The 18,509-nt window shown below is 49.2% G+C and overlaps 3 protein-coding genes across 3 annotated transcripts; all 3 read right to left on the bottom strand.

Moving 5' to 3' along the window:
* Positions 1 to 1,185: 1,185 nt before the first annotated feature.
* LOC131290403 (pancreatic triacylglycerol lipase-like) lies at positions 1,186 to 3,138 on the bottom strand. Its single transcript, XM_058319558.1, has 5 exons — positions 3,009 to 3,138; positions 2,629 to 2,906; positions 2,382 to 2,543; positions 1,659 to 2,310; positions 1,186 to 1,592 (listed from the first exon to the last, which is right to left on the bottom strand). Exons 1-5 carry the CDS (start codon positions 3,136 to 3,138, stop codon positions 1,186 to 1,188), a joined length of 1,629 nt encoding a protein of 542 aa, XP_058175541.1.
* Positions 3,139 to 4,595: 1,457 nt separating this feature from the next.
* On the bottom strand, positions 4,596 to 6,502 carry LOC131290402 (pancreatic lipase-related protein 2-like). The gene is made up of 5 exons (XM_058319557.1): positions 6,406 to 6,502; positions 6,064 to 6,329; positions 5,827 to 5,982; positions 4,953 to 5,743; positions 4,596 to 4,881 (listed from the first exon to the last, which is right to left on the bottom strand). The coding sequence occupies exons 1-5, from the start codon at positions 6,500 to 6,502 to the stop codon at positions 4,596 to 4,598; spliced, it is 1,596 nt and encodes a 531-aa protein (XP_058175540.1).
* Positions 6,503 to 8,494: 1,992 nt separating this feature from the next.
* On the bottom strand, positions 8,495 to 16,714 carry LOC131290833 (glutamate receptor-interacting protein 1). The gene is made up of 9 exons (XM_058320015.1): positions 16,411 to 16,714; positions 14,061 to 14,183; positions 13,765 to 13,962; positions 13,460 to 13,650; positions 13,070 to 13,371; positions 12,835 to 13,001; positions 9,685 to 10,498; positions 8,667 to 9,621; positions 8,495 to 8,602 (listed from the first exon to the last, which is right to left on the bottom strand). The coding sequence occupies exons 1-9, from the start codon at positions 16,712 to 16,714 to the stop codon at positions 8,495 to 8,497; spliced, it is 3,162 nt and encodes a 1,053-aa protein (XP_058175998.1).
* Between the last annotated feature and the right edge of the window lie 1,795 nt (positions 16,715 to 18,509).

Here is an 18,509-nt window from a genome sequence, read left to right as displayed (position 1 = left end):
CCTCCTGATTGTAACGATGTGACAAAGTTGTGTAAAACGAAACCAAACTAATTTCGATACTTTAATGTACTAGCGTAGATGTATTTTTTGTACTTCTGCCAAAACGATTGTCCTGATATTACTCATCGGTGGCCGGTAGAAAGCGGTTATTGTTCTACTATACATAGGCACGGGGTCAAAGCGCTCCGTTCCGAGCCGGAAACTTTCTCCAGCGCACCGTTCAGCAGCTCTCGGCACCGGCCTTCCAACTTACAACCATCAATACACATAGACTCATACACACACAAACGCAGACACATACATTAACAAGCGCCATGTTGAGGAAAATATTTATGTTTTGAAACAAAGCAAAAACTGGATCTGAGCAAATATAATTTTCATCTCATATATATTCTTGGATATACTTTTGTAGCCTTTTTAGATAGCTGTACAATGGAAGATATTTATAAAAGAAATGGATATAGTTTGGACGTTAAAAGAGTAGCGTGTAGGTAAACTAGTAGTCTTCTGAAGATTAGTAGATTGACGCAAATAAAAACCCTAGCTAATAGAATGGGCCAACCGTGATAGATGTAACTCTAATTGAACGCAGTACGCCGGCAGTCGAGTCAGCGTAGATACAACTATTGAAAACTCCGGTGTCTAAAAACAGCCTACGCCTACAAGAAAACAATAACACACACTTTCCCACACACACTTTCACACAAAGACACACACACACACACATGGCATCATACATTCACACCTACACTGGGAAAAACATACCACATTAACGAATATAATCAAGCAGGCTAGGGGAGGGAGGAAGGAATATAGTGGTGGATGAATCATGATTAATTGTGAGTGATTCTAACGAAACATGCAAATGATGTTATACAGTGCAACAAATAAAATCTAAATCTAACCTCTCTACAATCTGATGTGCTGTAGCACCGTGTGGTGTAGACTGTGTAAGCGAACACCATTATGTCCTGACGATGAACTTCTAAACGCTGTTTCCGCAATGTATTTGGATACAGCATCACACAAACGGTATTTAATCGGAGAAAAGTTTATTTCAATAGCATAGCTTTACGATTTGAATGAATGAATTCGAATTTTAAGAAACGACGAATATATATGATAAGAAAAAGAAAAATGAGAGGAATATCCTGATTCCAGATTGCTGTAAGAATTTTACCACCCTCATGGGCAGTACGAGGTTTTAAATTCATTCTCCTGGTCAGCAATAACGGGAAACTTGTTCAGCGGACACACCCGGATGCTCATGCGCAATTCCATAAATTGAACATGGATCTCTTGCACGTAGACGCGAGGAGCAGCCAGCAAACGCCAAGTGAGCGGATTGAGTGGGTTGGTCCGATAGGCCCAGGTGAGCAGCACGCGGAGAGGTTTGGTAACGTACCTTCCAGCCATGATGGCCGAGTAGTTGCTACCAGGCTCGAAGTACAGAGGGTCCTTGGAGAAGTCCATCTTTCCCGAGCGAATGTTTCCTTCGCCTTGTAGCTCCACAGACATCTTCCCGATTTCCCCTCCGTGGATAAGGCTCTCCTCGTCGCTGGATAGGCTCAGCGTGACGCGATAGTGTGACCCTGCAATGACATACGTGTTGTAGTGGGGCATTTACAAAACTGCAGCAAGCGTAGTAGTGCACTTACGACAATATGGAGATTCGTCGCCAGTGATCATGTATACGCTCAGCGGTTGATTAGGATTTTTCAGGATCCCATTCTCAATTAGCCGACTGTAGCTGTCCCTTGCCTTCAGCCCAAACTCGATGCAGTAGTGGCCGTCGGCGTCACAATTGAAGCACTCGCCACGCAAGAACTGTGCATACGAAGAGCACCCGATGCCTACGAACGGACACTGGGGGTTCAGCACACTGTCGGTGAAGAACTGGTGACAGCGCAGATGGTTGCACCCGAAGAACTCCTGGAACCCCCAGAAGAAGGACTCGTCGTGTTTACGGATGAACTTTGTCATAGGGTCGTTGCAACCGGGTTGATTGTAGCCGCCGTTCGGGTAAAAATCCACATGCCCGATTGGTTGATACATGCCGAGACCGCCCTTGCTCACCCACTCCGACCCGTCCGTATGAATTATGTCTACAAACTTCGCATCGCTTCGGTCCAGCCGCACCAGTGGATCGGTATCAGAAAACAATGGCTCGGCGGGATCCAGTCCCGTAATTCGGCCGAGTTGTATTCCGAAGTCCTTCTGCAAGTGATAACCGGCGTACCCACACAGGTGCGATCCTAGCGAGTGTCCCAGCAGATGCACCTTGTCCAAGTTTTCCATGTTCAGTTCCTCCTGTGGAGAAAGGAAAGGAAATTCTTTACAATCAGCTGCCAAACCACAGTCTCGTAACCCGGAAGACCTACATAGAGCATGTAAATCACGTGAGCCGTGATGGCCCCAATCACCCGGATGTTGGCGCAGCACTGGGTGTACGGTGGGTTCGAGGCCTTCCGCCAGTCGATCACCACGCAGCTCGCCGTCCCATCCGGATCGTTATCGATGAGTGCATTCACCATTTGCTGAATCTGCAATCGATTAGCGTAGCGATTAGTACACAATCAAATCTGCTGATCTGCTCGAATATTCTATGCACTCTCGCTTCATCCCTACCCAAGGGCGATCGCCCGATTCGATGTATCCGTGGGTAATGAAGTAGATGCGCCCCTTCGGGTTGATACCAAGCTTCCTCACACCGGCCGGATCGTTGATGTCAATAAAATTCGGATGGTCGGTGTTGGAGCGCACGAATACCGGATATCGCACGTCAACCTGCGACGGTGACTGTGGATGGTAGGCCACCGGTCGCTTTTCGTCCACCCAAGGGTAGGTAATCGGGAAGCACCCGTACACACCGTAGCACCGAACCTCTTCCGGCAGCGAAAACTCACCTGCAATGAAGGACAACGTGGTAAGGAAGTCACTGGCACAGGTTCATTCACTTTTCTCTCGCACAAATGTATCAAGGTCGCTGTAACCTGACCGACACCTACCAGTAGTTTGATTGGTCTCTGCACTTAACGTTTTATTGTGAATCAGATTGATCAACGAGTTGTTGTACTCATGGTTTGCCATGTAGAGCATTGTTTGGAGCAAAAACCCGGTGGTATTGCTCAGCTCCATGGTTGATCGAGGGTCAAAACGCCGGTTGAACAGGACACTCGACAATGCTCTCCCTGAAGGTTCGTATTAGCTACCGATCGCTCGACTGTCCGTCCCTCAACTAATAGCAACACGGCGGCGAAAAGGCTTTCAGCGGCCCGTCAGAGCTACAACATTAAAAACCTGTGCAATGCTGCAAGCTGATGATGATAGTTAAAACAAACCCCGTCTCACGCTGCCAGATTCACAATCGACACCCTCCATAGCCCGGACAAAGAGTACTGATAACGGGCCGGATTCAAGCGATTGAGTCCTAGAAACAAATTGTGAAACTATAAAAAAAAAACACGATCGTTTACCAACACCGCTCAGGAGGCGCACAGTCCAACCCGGCGCAAACAAGTTTCGAAACTGCTCCAAATCCGTTCGATTCGGCACGATGTACTAGAGGTTGAAGTACAAATTGTTTTACTGGCACATGTTTTCGCTCTATCCATTATCAACAGGCAATTAAACCGTGAGTAGAACCAAACCGTCCGTCCACAGTGCTACAATGTTATTATATGCCGTTATTGTTATTATATGTTAATCAATAAGGTTCATCACGCATAATAAGGTCAGATAAAGCTTGTTTTGTTTTTCTATTCTAACCAAATTTATGCTCGAAGAGGATAGGATAGTTTTTCACGATCTACATTTTTAAAGCGTCAAGGTCATTAATTGACCAGCGTGAAATCGACTGCATTTTTTTTTGTTCAACATACAAAAAACATTGCGTAATGAGCGTTGACAGCGTATTTTTAGATAAAGAATGAAGATCGTTTTGACTATGCGATATAGATTATTGATTTTTAGGATGACCGTTATCAGTAACATTTCCTTTCATTTCCTGTTTCACGCGTGCTGATTTGAGTTGCTCCACGAGGCTGTAACAACCCGCTATTGGAGAGGAAATCAACGAGAGAGACTGTTTCCAAATGCCTCATGATTGCGTAGCCATTCCGTGATGGTGTTTCATTCCAATAGCTTCCGTGGAACAATTCACGATCGTAGCAAGCGATTGGCCTGGACTTCATTTACGTCACTGATAATGGCAAACACACGACCAAAGTTCAAGTCCCAACAAATGTTGATTGATAGATGCGTCTGCGCCACGAGCTTTCCATTGCGTTTCTTTAAACCGTAGCGTACGGATCGGTGGCTAATCGGGGCGAAAGTCGGATTTTGACATTTGGCCGTCTTATCGTGACGGCCCGTTCGCCTTGAATCGGCGACAAACACAGTACGCAGACCCCACAATACGCAGTAGTTTGATTATAGGAAGGTAATACGTATATTTAAACAGCTTACATATTAATACATTGCATTGATAAGGCTGACGGCTTCTAAAGGCCGCCTGTGGTAGATGGATAATCGTAGATGAATATGAATGATGTTTCTTAAGAGGTGAGGGTTGTGATTTTTCGCCAAATTTACACTCAAACCATGGGCCTCAACTTATGCTTGCACTTTGCCTCAGACACCTGGCTTAGCTCGTTGGTGGTGACTGGTTGGTTGTACGTTGGGCACATTTTCGCCTGAACGTGTTCCGTCAACGACTGCACCTGGAGGTGCTCGATGAACACCCGTGGGGCCGTGAGAATGCGCCAAGTCAGCGGGTTCAGCAGGTTTGTATCGTACTCCCATCCAATGGTCATCGACTTCGGATGGCCGCTGCTGTAACCGGCAATAACGCTCGAGTAGTTGTGGCCGGGCTCGAACAACCTGTGGGAGAAAAATATATTTGTTAGGACCATTTTGGGGAAATGCTATTGTTTTTAATATTGTATGCTTACATCGACTGTTCGTTGAAGAATATCTTCTCCGATTTTACACCCCCCGGCCCGTGGATGTACAGGAATATCTTGCCTATCTCCGCCCCATGAGCGACGCTCTCCGGTGTGTTAGAGATTCTAACCGTTATCTTGAAGTTCTCCGTCAGGTACGGCTCGCTTGGTCCGGTCTTGAAAAATAGCTGAATCGGCTGGTACTGCTGCGGATTGATGATCCCTTGCCCCACCAACAGGTTGTATCCCACTATGCTGCTCAAGCCAAACTCGATACATGACGCACCCGCCGTTGGGTTGGCGATGTTGCAGTCGAAACACTCGCCAGCGTTATACTTGTCGTAGGAGCTGCATGCCACTGTCGACACTGGGTTTGTAATACTTTCTATGAAGTAGAGATAGGCGCGCGAGTGGCTGCAGCTGAAGAACTGGAACATCTCCGAAACGAACCGCGTGTTTGGCTGCTTCCAGAAATCGCGTCGGCAGCCGGGCTGGTTGAAGCCGCCGTTCGGGTAGAAGTCCACGTGGCCGATCGGCTCGTACAAACCCAGCCCAATCTTCGGCACGAACGGTGTGGCATCGCTGTGGATAACATCGACGAACTTTGCATCGCTGGGGTCCAGACGCACCAACTCGTCCGTCTCGGTGAAGGCAAGTTCTGCCGGATCGAGCCCCGTTATTCGCCCGAGGCGTAAACCAAAGTTTGTTTGCAGCGTGTTGCCAGTATAGCCGGAGAGATGCGCTCCAAGCGAATGTCCTATCATGTGCACCTTGTCCAGATTCTTCATGCCAAGCTCTTCCTGTAAAATAACATCAAAGGATGATCAGTTTCTTTTCAGGTTACCCAGACAAGCGGAATAATCATGCGGTTTCTAAAACATACGTGTATCATATGAATAATATGTGCAGTTATTGCTCCCACCAGTCGAATGTTGGCACACGCTTGATTATACGGCGGATTTGAGCCCTTTCCCCAGTCGATAACGATGACGGTAGAGCGCGGATCCTTATCCAGCAGGAGGTTTAACAATCGCTGAATCTAAAGAAGAGGTAAAGCAAAAGAAAACGTAAGAACAGAAATATGCCGACAGTGGAAGAAACCAGCACACCCATTACGTACCCATTTCGTTTTGCCAGACTCCAGAAAACCGTGGGTAACGAAGTATATCGTCCCATCTGGGTTGATGCCGGTCGTATGCGCCGTGTCCGGGTCATCGATGTTTAGGAACTTGGGATACGTCCGGTTCCCACCGTTGAACACGGCAAACCGTACATCGATTTTCGACGGTTCCTCCGGATACAGGGCGATCGGACGCCGGACACTGGTCCACGGGGGCGTTATGGGAAAGCAGTCGAAGATGCCATAGCACACGACATTATCCGGATCTGAAAAATCGAAAATTCAGTACCCTTGTGTTGGTGCCGGACGCGAAAAAGGACAGTAATCGCCACAACTACTTACCTGCACGCACTTCCGGCGTATCGTTGTGAACGAACCCACCAAAGCTGTTACTAAAAAAGAGTAACGTGGGAAACAGCAAGCCGGTCTCGTTCACCATCACTAGACCGGAACCCAAGGGGATTTGGTCGAACAGCTCAGAATCGTTCCTTTGCACCAATGGTCTTAAGTAGTTTATTCAGTTGTAGTTTATGTTTTAGTGTTACTTCTCACGGATACTTGCTAGTGATGAACTTGTAAATCCAAACGTTTGATTGTGATGTGATTGAGGCCCGCTCGTAAGCTCCTTTTCCCGAAAGCAATACCAGCTGCACGTGTCGATTCTACAACATCCGGTTACACCTGTACTTTGTTCTCTCAATCGACCCGACCGACGCAATTCTTGACAGCTAAATAACTTTCACCACTGCACCACTTCCGCGATGCGCTAATAATAGTATCGTTGTGCCGATGAAACCCTGTTGGCTCTTCAGCTATCAGCGTTTAACTCCACTCGCTCCGAGCAGATTCCTGCGACTGATCTGTCGCCGGCTGTCCCTGCTCTTTAAATAAAGTGGCCCGTGGCGCCTTCGATTCCTTGCGAGGAGGTTCTCTTGCGCATCAAACGGAGCGGAACGACGGAAAAAGAACAAAACGCCGCAATTACAGTGCGTGCCACAAATGCAGCAGCAGTTTGCGAAAGCTGGTGCTTCAAAACCATCTGCTTACCGCGAATGATTATTGATTGGAATAGCGGGAAACCGAGCAATTTAAACCAATCCTATCTTTTATTAGCAACAGGACATTCGACGATACGCAACCTCCGATTTTTACAATTTAGCTAACAGCTGTCTGACACTGTAATCAAGAAGAACAATGAGAGCGAATATAAACCATGTGCGAATGATTGTAGAATCCAATTTCTCAGCCCGCTTCCCATGTTTTTCTCCGCTCGTAATTTGCTGGGCGGCGCATCAAACGGGGGCCAACTTTTACTACGTTACCACCGTAACCCAAAGAAGTAATAAACGAAGCAGCTTCGTTCTTTTTAATTAGCTGATGCTGGGGCGCACCACAAAACTGAGCGAAACTTTTAACAGAATAATTGTACGGCCAAACCGGCGCCGTCCTCGTCACGAAACTCATTGCTTTAAGCTGCTATCTCAGCTGTAGTTATGCGGTTATAACTTATCGTTCTATGCCATTGCACTCTGATACTCATATGACTCCCGGAAATTTTGTTTTAGAAGAATACACTTAAATGTGTTCATGAAAAGGAAAATGCCTAGAACGGGGAAAACTAATGATGCATCATTAGCCCAGGTTTTACACTCTTTCCTCAAGTAGAGTGTACCGGAATGTGGACGAGCTTCGTTTGTTTACACGGTAGAAAGTTACACCGTGGTATTCGCCCGCAAAGCTTATCATGATTACAAAACATCCACCCACAACTACATTCCATCGCGTAACGCTGGAATCTTCGAGTTGGCCCCCGAAATCACAAAAAATACCTACTTACTGCGAAGTAAACCGCGCGGATGCAACAATATCGGTCAATACCAAAGTTCACTTCGATGCCCGTTGGCCCAAGGAGCAAGAATCGGTTCGCAACCGGATTCCCGAGAATCGCGGCGCCAACGACAGACAACGTGCGAATCGCGGTTTGATAAGAACGAAGGGTACCCGCACACCTCTCACGACTCCGTGACGTCAACCGAAGGCTGCTGTACAATGTTATTGGTGCGAAACCAGCAGGAGGGAAGTCCGTCGATCCCATGTGCCGGCACAGAAGAATAGTGAAAACACCCCTCACGTTGTTTGTGTTGTAGAATTGTTTATTGTGAAATAGAGGCACATTTCCCGAGCGAGAAACATTCGCATGATGTTATGAACAAAGTCGTACTCTAAACCGTTAGTATTGACTAATGAAAAGAAAAACAGGATGCAAATAAATAAGCAGTAGTAGAGGGGTAGTTGAATGTTTAGTGAAGTGGAGATATGATTAGAGAGAGATATATAGGTAGCGGGCGGAATAATGACCGTTAATGGAACTGGCGTGTACGTGGTGCTGCCAGGCAATCGCCGGACGATGCCAGGTATTAAGTACTATCCACTACTCCGACAGTGGGCGCTGCAGGACCAACTCTATCTTGTCGCCAGCAGCTGCTATCAGAGGCACGGTTAGGCAGCAGTCAAAATCTTGAGTTTTGGTTCCATTTACCTGCAAAACAGATAGAACAGGAGTGTAACGGAGTGTTAGTTGGTGATTACCAGTCAACGTGTACCTGCACGATGCGATCGAATGGTTTGAGGAGTCCAGCCAGGTCCGCCGGGCCACCGGATCGTATGCGATTGATGTAGACGCCCCGCTCGTACAGGCCGTCCGATACCGAGAACCCGTAGTCGTCGTACACACGATCCTTAAACAGCGTCACGTGAAGCGTCCGGTAGTTGCCCGAACCGGCACCAAACGAGTTGTTGGATGCCACATCGTTGCCGACCGATGGGCTGCGTGGTCTGCGCTGAACGGCCGCGTACACGGCTGTCTGGGACTGGCCGGGCTCGGTCTGCATGCCCGTTAGCGGCTCCGTGCGGGCTATCTGCAGGTCGACAACGTTCTCGAACTTCTGCAGCAGCTTGGTGGCTGTGGTTAGTGGTACACCGGCGATACTCTCGCCATTGATGGCTAGCAGACAGTCGCCCACCTTGAGCTGGCCGGTGTTGTACGCGATTCCACCCTCCGTGAGGGCACTGATCTTGATCGGTTTCTGCAGATCTTCGCTTGCGGCAAGGGTAATCCCAAGTGGGCCACCGTTGGGCTCTAGACGCACGCTAAACACTCGCTGATGCTTCTGCTGTTGCTGTGGCATGTGAATCGCCTGCTGGGACTCGTCGCGGGGCGTCGATGTGGCCTGCTGATGTTGGTCCACGGATCCGCTCGAGCCGAATCCGACGTAGTTCGTGTTGCTTATGTTCATCGATGCCATCTTGTAGTGCATGATGTCGTCGTAGCGTTCGCCTTCGCCCGGCTCCCCGTCGTTGCTGAGCATATGTGCCGGTGGCAGTGGCAGGTGCTCTGTACTACCGCCCTGTGTGCTGGGTGCCTTCAGCGTACCAGTGCTTTGACTCGTACCAGGCGCCTCGTAGGAACCGGTGTTGCTCCACACAGGGCGACGCAGTTGCTCGTCAAGCTGGTACGAGTCCGAGTTGTTCATCCGCAGTATCGACGCATCCGCATAGCTTTAAGGACATGAGATCGCAATTCAAATGTACCTGATACTCACAACACTATACTCAACTCACCTGTTTCCGTAGCCGAAGGCTGCGCCGACATCCTCAACCGTGCCATAGATGGCGCTTGGTTTCGGTTGCGCGTCAAACAGGAAATCTGGCAACGAGTTCCGCTTCACCGTGAGCGTAATGCAGTCGTTCTTACTTTCCTTCAGCAGCAGGTCCAGGTTGTAGTGCTGCAGTGGGCGACCGTCCACCGCCATTAGCAGGTCGCCAGCACGCAGCGAGCCCGTCCGGTGCGCCGCACTACCCGGTTTCACCTCAGCAATCACGAACGAACCGTGCGCGTTCCCGTTGACGGTGATGCCGAGGCCACACTTGCTCTGCTTCAGCAGCTTGATGTTGAAGACGCCACTCGACGGCACGACCGCGTCAGCCATATCGAACTCAATCTCCAGCTCCACCCAGTTGGAAGTCTGCGGTTGATTGTGGTACAGGTTGGCGGCCGTCACCGGACCAAAATCGCCCAGTATCTGCCGGACGGCATTTGCATCGAGGTTGCACATCTTGTTGACCGCCACGATCCGGTCGCCCTTCTGCAGGCAACCCGATCGCTCGGCGACCGAGTCCGGCAGAATCTGGGCGATGACGAAGCCGCGCCCGCACGACGTCTTCGGCCCGAGACATATGCCCGAGCCCTGTGAGCAGTCCAGGATGATGTGAATCTTCTCTATCTTGCATAGACCGACCGTGGGATGCAGCAGCCCATCCTCAGCGGTCTGTGGCAGTGAACTCTTGCGTAGAAGCCGCCGATGTTTGTTGCTAGCAACGTTCTTCCGCGAGTCGACCGTGTTGAAGCCGTTACGAGGGCTCGAGTAAGAAATTCCTTTTGGAAGAGATGAGTTTATCTATGAATCGTTTCCTAACCCAGGGTCGCCCACTCCATCATTTGAATAAATTTAAAATAGTTTTAATCTAAACTTTGATTATTGAACCAATGTATTACTACAAACAAGAATGCAAGATATACAATAAGAGATTTACCATGGTGTTGAAGAATAGTTGCAGGCAAGCCAGGCTTTCTTCCACTGTTGCCCCCATTCACGCTGGATCTCTTCCATTTCGATACGAGAGGAAGGAAAAGTGTTTGAATTACGGTCACGTTTGCACCTCCTCCTTACAATAGCCCCTTCGTCTTCGCCTCGATGCTCGATCCGTCCCCTTCTAAAAACTAACCGCAAACCCTTTTGGCCAAACCCTTGTCATCTCTTCACTCATATTTGCGCACGCCGAAAAGATAAAATTAGCAGTCCACGGTAAGCAGCCAAAACAAACAACGAAGAAAAGAAAAGTCACCGCGGCAAAACCCTGCCCTTCCGTTACCTATACGACGCGTCCCAGCCTCCCTTCGTGCGGTGCCCGTATACGTACACTCTTAAGCACATCATTTTATTTCGAATACAGATTTATTACCCACCTCTTGGGCGGCTTCTTGGGCGTGTACCCTGCCTCAGTGTCATTGCTCGGCGTCGGCGTTCTCTGTTAAGATGCAGCTGCCTCACGCTGTATAGCTTGAGTGATCACTTCGTCACGCGACGCGCACGATCATCGCCAACGCAACTCCCCTCAGAACGTTAGTCGTCCTCAGGCTCGTAAAGTCACATATGCGTCCGATCGGTGTATGCCTGTTTAGTGCGTAATGTCAATGATTCTCGGAAAAATGTCGGGTTGAATAAAACCATCCCCGAGCGGGATGGTGGGGAGTTGAGAGCACCCCATCCACCTCCTCCTCCTCCTCCTCCTCCTCCATCCCATCTCAAACCCCCGCTGACGGTTTTTCCCCGGTTTCGCTGGCGTGACGATCGATGTATGGGGAAAACATGGGCAACGCAGACCACTCTCTGAGCTAAACTCCCACACGAGCATACGCTAGCAGTAAATATGCGACAGATAAATGGATGGAGCCAGGGAAGTGGAGGGAAATAGGACGCAATGGCCCAAAAGAGCGAAAATAAAAACGCATACACACGCACAACTACTACAGGACGGCGGTGGCGGCGACGACGGCGACGGCGGCAGCGGGATGCGAACGATGATGGCGGCGTTCGAAGCAAAACAACGCCATTGGAAGAAAACAAATTATAATGAGGCTAAAAATAAAACTCTTCCCACCTTCTTCCCATTGGGGTGGGATCCTTCGGCACCCTTAGGGACTCCTGCGGCAAGAACCTGAAGGCAAAGCGCGCGTTTTCGCTCGGTTTCGAGAAGAGCGTGCCGGCCAAGCGCAGGGCCCAAACTCGTCTCAAGACGCCAGACTTTCATGACAGAATGGAAAGAAATCCCCTTTTTCCGTTCGTTTGGCGCGACGTACCGGAGACATCCAATCAAATGTTGCGCCCTCCTAAGCCCTAGTTTAGAACGCATCTGATTTAACTCAACACCATATTTTCCAGGCAATCGTGCTCTATTCTAATGGGGAAAACGGGTTTTCATTTGCTTCAAACGGGCGCTCTGATGCCCCGTTCTGGATCAACTCACACCCGGGCATAATTTTCTCATCCGGCCATCATTTATTATGTTGCGAGGCCCCGTTAAGACAACGCCGAAGTACGCCTGGTGTGCCGAAGTGTTGAAACAATACAACTTTATTACAACCATACTTGCGGCTGACCCTAACCCATGTTCAGCACATGTAGGGTTGATCTTGCGAGTTGAGATTTCCATGTTGCGAGCAAGGTCACGATGGTTGTGGCGAACGAAAAACGCTGAAAAGTAAATCAGTCCATCTCATACAGCGTGCGGCTCTCCGTAGCCGATCGTTTACACCCTCTAATCAACCTAATTCACGTCAGCTAAAGTCAAACCCTCGACGCAATGCATCATTTTTCGAGCAGCAGCGATCGGGACCGTGCTCGGAGGGTTTATTACGCGCTGATGTGTGCGCTGGAAGCGTGTTTTTGTGTGCGCACATCGTCGTCGTCGTCGTCACGGTGTGACAGGAAATGGTAGAAGAGAGTGACGAAGAGTAACCCCGGGGTGGAAGACGCAGAGTTGCGTTATAATTAAAATCGCGCATCGAACGCGCGAGTGGATCTGAAGTGGAGATCAATGTCCCGTATATGGCTTATCCTAGTACTTCATGCATCTTACAACCCTTAACTTTGAAACTATGAGGTTTCTTAACAACACTAGTTTACCGTTGGCGACGTCATGCTTACTTACCACGGCGTCGTACAAACGTATGGGCCGGCAGAATGTGCAGCTGGGTGTAGCCTTTAACGCAGTTAGCATCCAGCAGGGTGCTGGCCTCCTCTAGCGTGCACACGCCACCATCCACGACCATCTCGTCGATCGACAGTATCTGATCGCCCACTGTGAGCGCTCCGCAGCTAAGTGGGAAAAAATACGGAGAATTTAGGCAGCGGCCCGCCGGAACACCGACCGCGGTTGTGCTTACCGATCGGCGATGCTGGCCGGCAGGATGCTGGCGATGAAGATGCCGTCCGGCTGGACGTCGTTCAGCTTGTAGCTGCTGTGGTAGATGTCGTTCAGGTTAACCGCACTGGAGTAGTTGCTGAGTATGAGGCCGAGCTTCTCATTGAGCGGCCGCTCGATTTCCAGCAGCAGCGGACCCATGCTCAACTCGACCGTCTGCATCACCGACACGTCGTACTCGATCGTGAGGTTCGTGTAGCCCGAAACGTGTGCATCCTTCAGTATGTGCTGCGCCTCCGAAAGGCTCTTATTGAGCAGCGAAATCTTCACGGAAAGGCGAAAAGCGTGTTAGAAACTCCCCCTCTCCTAGTATAAATTGATTTCCAAAACCTTCATGGTTTTGACTACATACATTGTCGACGCGTAATACTCGATCGCCTGGTTTGATCTGACCCGTCTTGAACACGGGCCCATTCATGCGGACGTTCGTTACCACCAGAGGGTAGTCGCCTCCACCCCGCAGCGTCAACCCGAGGCAGCCATTTTCACGCTCAACCGTAATCTGAGCAATCTTCGTCGTCACGCACAGGCTATTCTGGGAAACTGTTCAGTTCGATCAACAAAGCAAATCGGAAAGATTGAAAGACGAAAGCAAAATGAAATCTAGATCGTAGCCTAGACCAACCAGGGATACCATTGGAAACTAGACAAACTCACTGTACTCCGGGAAGGAATATTCGATCTCAATCACGGCCGGTCCGTCACCATGGCACAGGATACTGAAGATGTGCTGATTTGTCAGCCCAATCGTGGAGATACCGTCAATCTGGTGAATGCGATCTCCCGGAGCAAGCAAATCGGCTACCGGACCACTGATGGACTCCACCACTGGGGGAAATGCCAGGTCGCTACGGTCTGGAAATGAAATAAAATACATTTGTCGCGTGAACGAATTCATCCCAGGTTGCAAACATTGCAACCAGTCGTTAATAAAACCGCATGATGTCTCATACCCGCTAGCACGATTCCGATTTGTCCGTTGTCTCGTGGTATAGAAATGGTCGCATACGTAGTGCCACGATCCGCCGCTAGGCCGGAATCTTCCGACTGAGCGGGACTCATCGCGCGGTCACTTGCTGAAACGGAACAGAGCGAAAGAAAGAATCATTTCAATTAGTCATAAGTACAATCTCGGAATCAGTCGTCCAATTACGTTGAAATGTCTTTTGATTAGCATAATTTGATTTGGTTTGGTTAACAATTTGACCTCTAATCAAACTTTTCAAGCCAATTTCTTTGCCGGTATGGTTTCTCTTCTAAATGTGAGCATAAAGTGTATGAAATGCATATTTAGCACATCAATATAATAACTACTACCTTTAATTTTTTATTAAGTTGAGAAACGCTTTTTAATATGGAAAATTCTTCTGCTCGGCACATCAATAATTTCTTCCTCGATCTTAATAGGATAAATAATCCGTAAGTTGTTTTCATTACCAACTTTGTCCAAATTTAAAGCCAATCTCGTTTGCATCATAGAGTCGAATGTAGTTACATGCCACATTGCACAGACAGACAGACAGACAGACACAACAGAAGTAAAAAACTCAAGTAGCTCCGCTTGGAATGTTCTTGACTCACCGAGTTCGAGAACATCGTAAATTATTTGCGTTATAAATGTGGTATCTCCTACAAATAGACACTTTCAATTACATTATATTTATACCGGTTAGGCAATAGTGCGTCTCCATTATTCTTCCGGAAAAAGGAGAAAGCCATGGCTGCTGGCGCAAGGGAGCAGAGATATATTGGGAGATTGAAGATGGAAACGAAACTCCGTCTGCGTTGGAACAGAAGCCTGAGTTTATCTGGCACCATAATTGCACCCCGCACCAGTCGTTTCCCCTTGCATGATAAGAAAGAAAAAAACGGGGGCCGGCTTTAACCCGTTTCCGTTTGGTCATCGCCGTTCGGTATGTGGCCTATCTTCAGATCAATGATTGATGAGAGTGCGCTGACCGAGCGACCCTCGCATGACCGGATGGATGGGTACGTTCTTGATGTCTCCAGCCACCCCGTCGTGAAATGTGAAAAAAAACAAAATGTGAGGCAAGCTGCAACCCACGCACTTGCAAAACGAAGATGTCTTCGCCTGCTCCGAGGGTGTACTCGGCGTACTGCGTGCGTTGGAGGATGGGCATACACTCGACAGCCGATGGTTTCATCTCGAAAATAGCCCTTATTATAATAACTAATACGGATCAGCCGAATGAAGTACCCCTTTCGAATTCACCACCCCGTGGAACGGGACGTAAGCCTTTTCCTGCAAGTCGCGAGTCGCTGTTCCTTCGCATGGCGTTCCAAAATTGTAATTCATCTGAGCCGTAAAACCCGCTCGCCCGACGATATGCAGGCAGCAAAAAAAAAGGGCCAGTCCGAATGGCATGCCAGCAGTTTTCGGCGACATCGAGGCGAGAACGGCCGGCACCACTGGAGCCATCGGGTAGTTCGGGTCGCGCCTATGGAACTGTGCCAAGTTTACCATTTTCCCCTGGTGTGTGGACTCTTCCGGAGCATTGGACTCGCTGAGGAGGCAAACAAAACAAATCGGTGAAAAATATAACCACACTACGCACGGACTTTTACACTTTTCTTTTCCACTTCTTGTCATTCACGACGTGCACGCTTTTCCGGTACCATGTTGCCAAACCAACGCTGATCGCTCCGTCGGCAAAAACAAAAACACGAAAACGTTGGCAAATGCAAACAAACCCGTGCTTCCGCGTCATGTGCTACTTCCTCGAAGTTTTCCTCCCGAAACACAGTCGAACACCGGCGAGACGAGTGTCCTATGCGTCAGCCTCCGACACCCGACGGCCAAAAACCAACACGGCTCTAAAATACATCCACTTAACGCGCAAAAATCCGCGTCATCCATGAATCAACCTCGTGAGCTCGCCTCATTACACAATACATTCTGATTCAACGAAAATCAAGTCCCATCTCAATAACCATTCGACGGTTTGCTGCGTTTTTCAATCGGTGTAAAAATAAAAGGGTTTAGTAATGAGTGAGATCCAAGCAAAATTGTGGCATTGTTGTTTTTACTTTTTAAATTTCCAAAACCTCAACACCTCACCTCACGCAGGAAGCATAAGCGAGGAAAAACTGACGACAGTTGATTCAGAGTAATTATTCCCTTTTTAAACAAACATATTTTCTAGTGCATATCTTAGTCCCGACGATCCAACCTTTTAGTTTAAAAGTCTTTTAATCTTAAATCGACAAAATAAAGTCATGTTTTATACAAGTTTTGTTGGTAATTGTAATGCAATGCAAAGTAATTGCTAGCGGCTCACTTACTCGCAAATATGTTTCCGGATGAGTGCTGCACCATGGCCACCGGCACTCCAGTTCCGCCGTTCAGCTCGCCCGGACCTCCCGCCGACCCCTGGTTGATGAAGGATGTCTCTGCGCTGCTATCGTCCAGGCTGCTGCCATTTCCGGCGCTGCCGCCGCTGTGCGTGCTGCTGCTGTTGAATTTGCACGTTTTCGCGAGAATGCCAGCGCCTTTCGTGCTGCCCGAGCCCGGCACGCAGCTCGTCGAGGTGGTCCCGGCGGCACCGGAAGCGGCACCGCCACTCTTCTTCGACTTCCACAGCTTCATGACTTGCGACTCACGACTCGATCACGCCACGATCTCTTTCTACACTGCGCTTCTCTTCGTTCTCACACTCGCACACACACTGGGCCTTGTGATGTCTTTCGTCAATGCCAGCCGTTAAAAAAATACACACCCGTGCAACTTTAGTTCCGCCATTGCTGCAAAATGATGTCCTCTCCAAGACTGGCCAATTGGCGCACTGTTAGCAAACACATGGACAGCTGCGTATTATTCAACGTGAACCAGTGCTCGAAGCTCCGATATGCAATTTCCACTATTTTTCCCGAACTTCCCGACATCGATCGTCTCCGCGGTGTCGCCACGCAGCGCAGTTTTGAAGCACGACTGTTTTCCTCCGCCCAGAGCGTGCGTGGACGAGCCCCGTAGGAAGCGCAAACTAATATCTAATGGAACGAAAGCAAGCACAAACGCCTAACGCGTGCGATGCGTTAGCGAAGTTTTTCTGGCGAACGAGGCAAGGACGGGTTTTCCAACCGTTTATAGACATTTTCTTTTTTTTTTTGTTTTTCCCCTCTACTCGGAGGTCTATTTTTACGGCCACCGTGCCGAGAAGCAGGCACAGGTAGAAGGAAAACAGGCGAGCGTGCACGATGCGTCACGATGGAGTAGGATAAGTCACAAACGTAATTGATCACAAACCGTGAGCTGTGACACACGCTGCATCTCCGGGGATCGATCCCGAGTGCAGGGGAATGTGCATACATAAAAGCACAAACACATACGCATGTGGCTGGAATTTCACGGGCTCGGGATGACACTCGATCGAACAGGGGTTGAGGGTGCCTGCGAGACTAATCGTGCGTTGTATTGTAGACAGGCCCGAAGAAGGGCACCGTCAGCTGCACGCAATGTTCCCGGTGTGCTCTGGAAAAAAAAGGTTGCGCACCATATGGCTCGTCTGGCCCAGAGGGAACCGGGGATCGTTAACCAGACTCCGCGTGACGATCGACGGTGGAATCCCTTTGCTTTTACTTAGCGGGAAGTGGGAGTCAATTGGTATCGCTATTGATTCTACTGCCTCCGGAACAGAACGGGCGGGGGCGGAAGACAACTTTAAAAAAATACACACACACACACCTCTACAAACAAGCGCGCACAATGTGTCACGAAACACACGCATGGCATGCAGTCGGGCGCATGGGTGGGAGGGTGGGAAAACGGTGTGGTGTAACGCGTGGGGAACACCGAACAATGCTCATTGTGTTCCAGTTGATTGATGGCAGTTTGATGGGCGAATTTCGGTGCGCCATTTCCGAATGATCGGATTTTTCCTGGCGCTTCCTGGCACGATCCTGACTTGATTTACTGTCAGCGAAAAAGAAAAGGGTTGCATGATGGTTCTCGTTCCGTCCGCGCCACGAAACAACACACACAAAACACTGAGCACGAGTTAGCGAAAAACATGACATAGAAAGAAAGAAGAAAAGGAAAAAGAAAAACAAAACACAATACCGAGCGCCACCCCCGAAAAACTAACCCACACCTAGTTAATTCCGCTCGCTGGCGCGCGCTGTTGGAAAACTGGTCCGCACCGACGGCGTGCGCGATCGAAATGTTTCGGAGTGTATTTCGGAAACCAACGGCAAGGCAGGCAGCCAGCTCTAGTGGCGCAACCGAGCCGACATCGGTACACACACACACACACACACAAGTGTCGCGAATGAGAGCGATATGTTGGCTGCCCGCGAGAAGAGATGATGCTCGCCCGAACGTGTGTTCTGCCGGGGAAAACCCCCCGTGGTCGGCCGCGAAGGGTGGAACGATTTGCGGGAGGGAT

The sequence above is a fragment of the Anopheles ziemanni genome, chromosome X, assembly GCF_943734765.1.
Source record: "Anopheles ziemanni chromosome X, idAnoZiCoDA_A2_x.2, whole genome shotgun sequence".
In the NCBI taxonomy this organism is placed as follows: Eukaryota; Metazoa; Arthropoda; class Insecta; order Diptera; family Culicidae; genus Anopheles; species Anopheles ziemanni.
The sequence above is the reverse complement of the archived record's forward strand: the minus strand, read 5'-3'. Positions and strand labels throughout refer to the sequence as shown.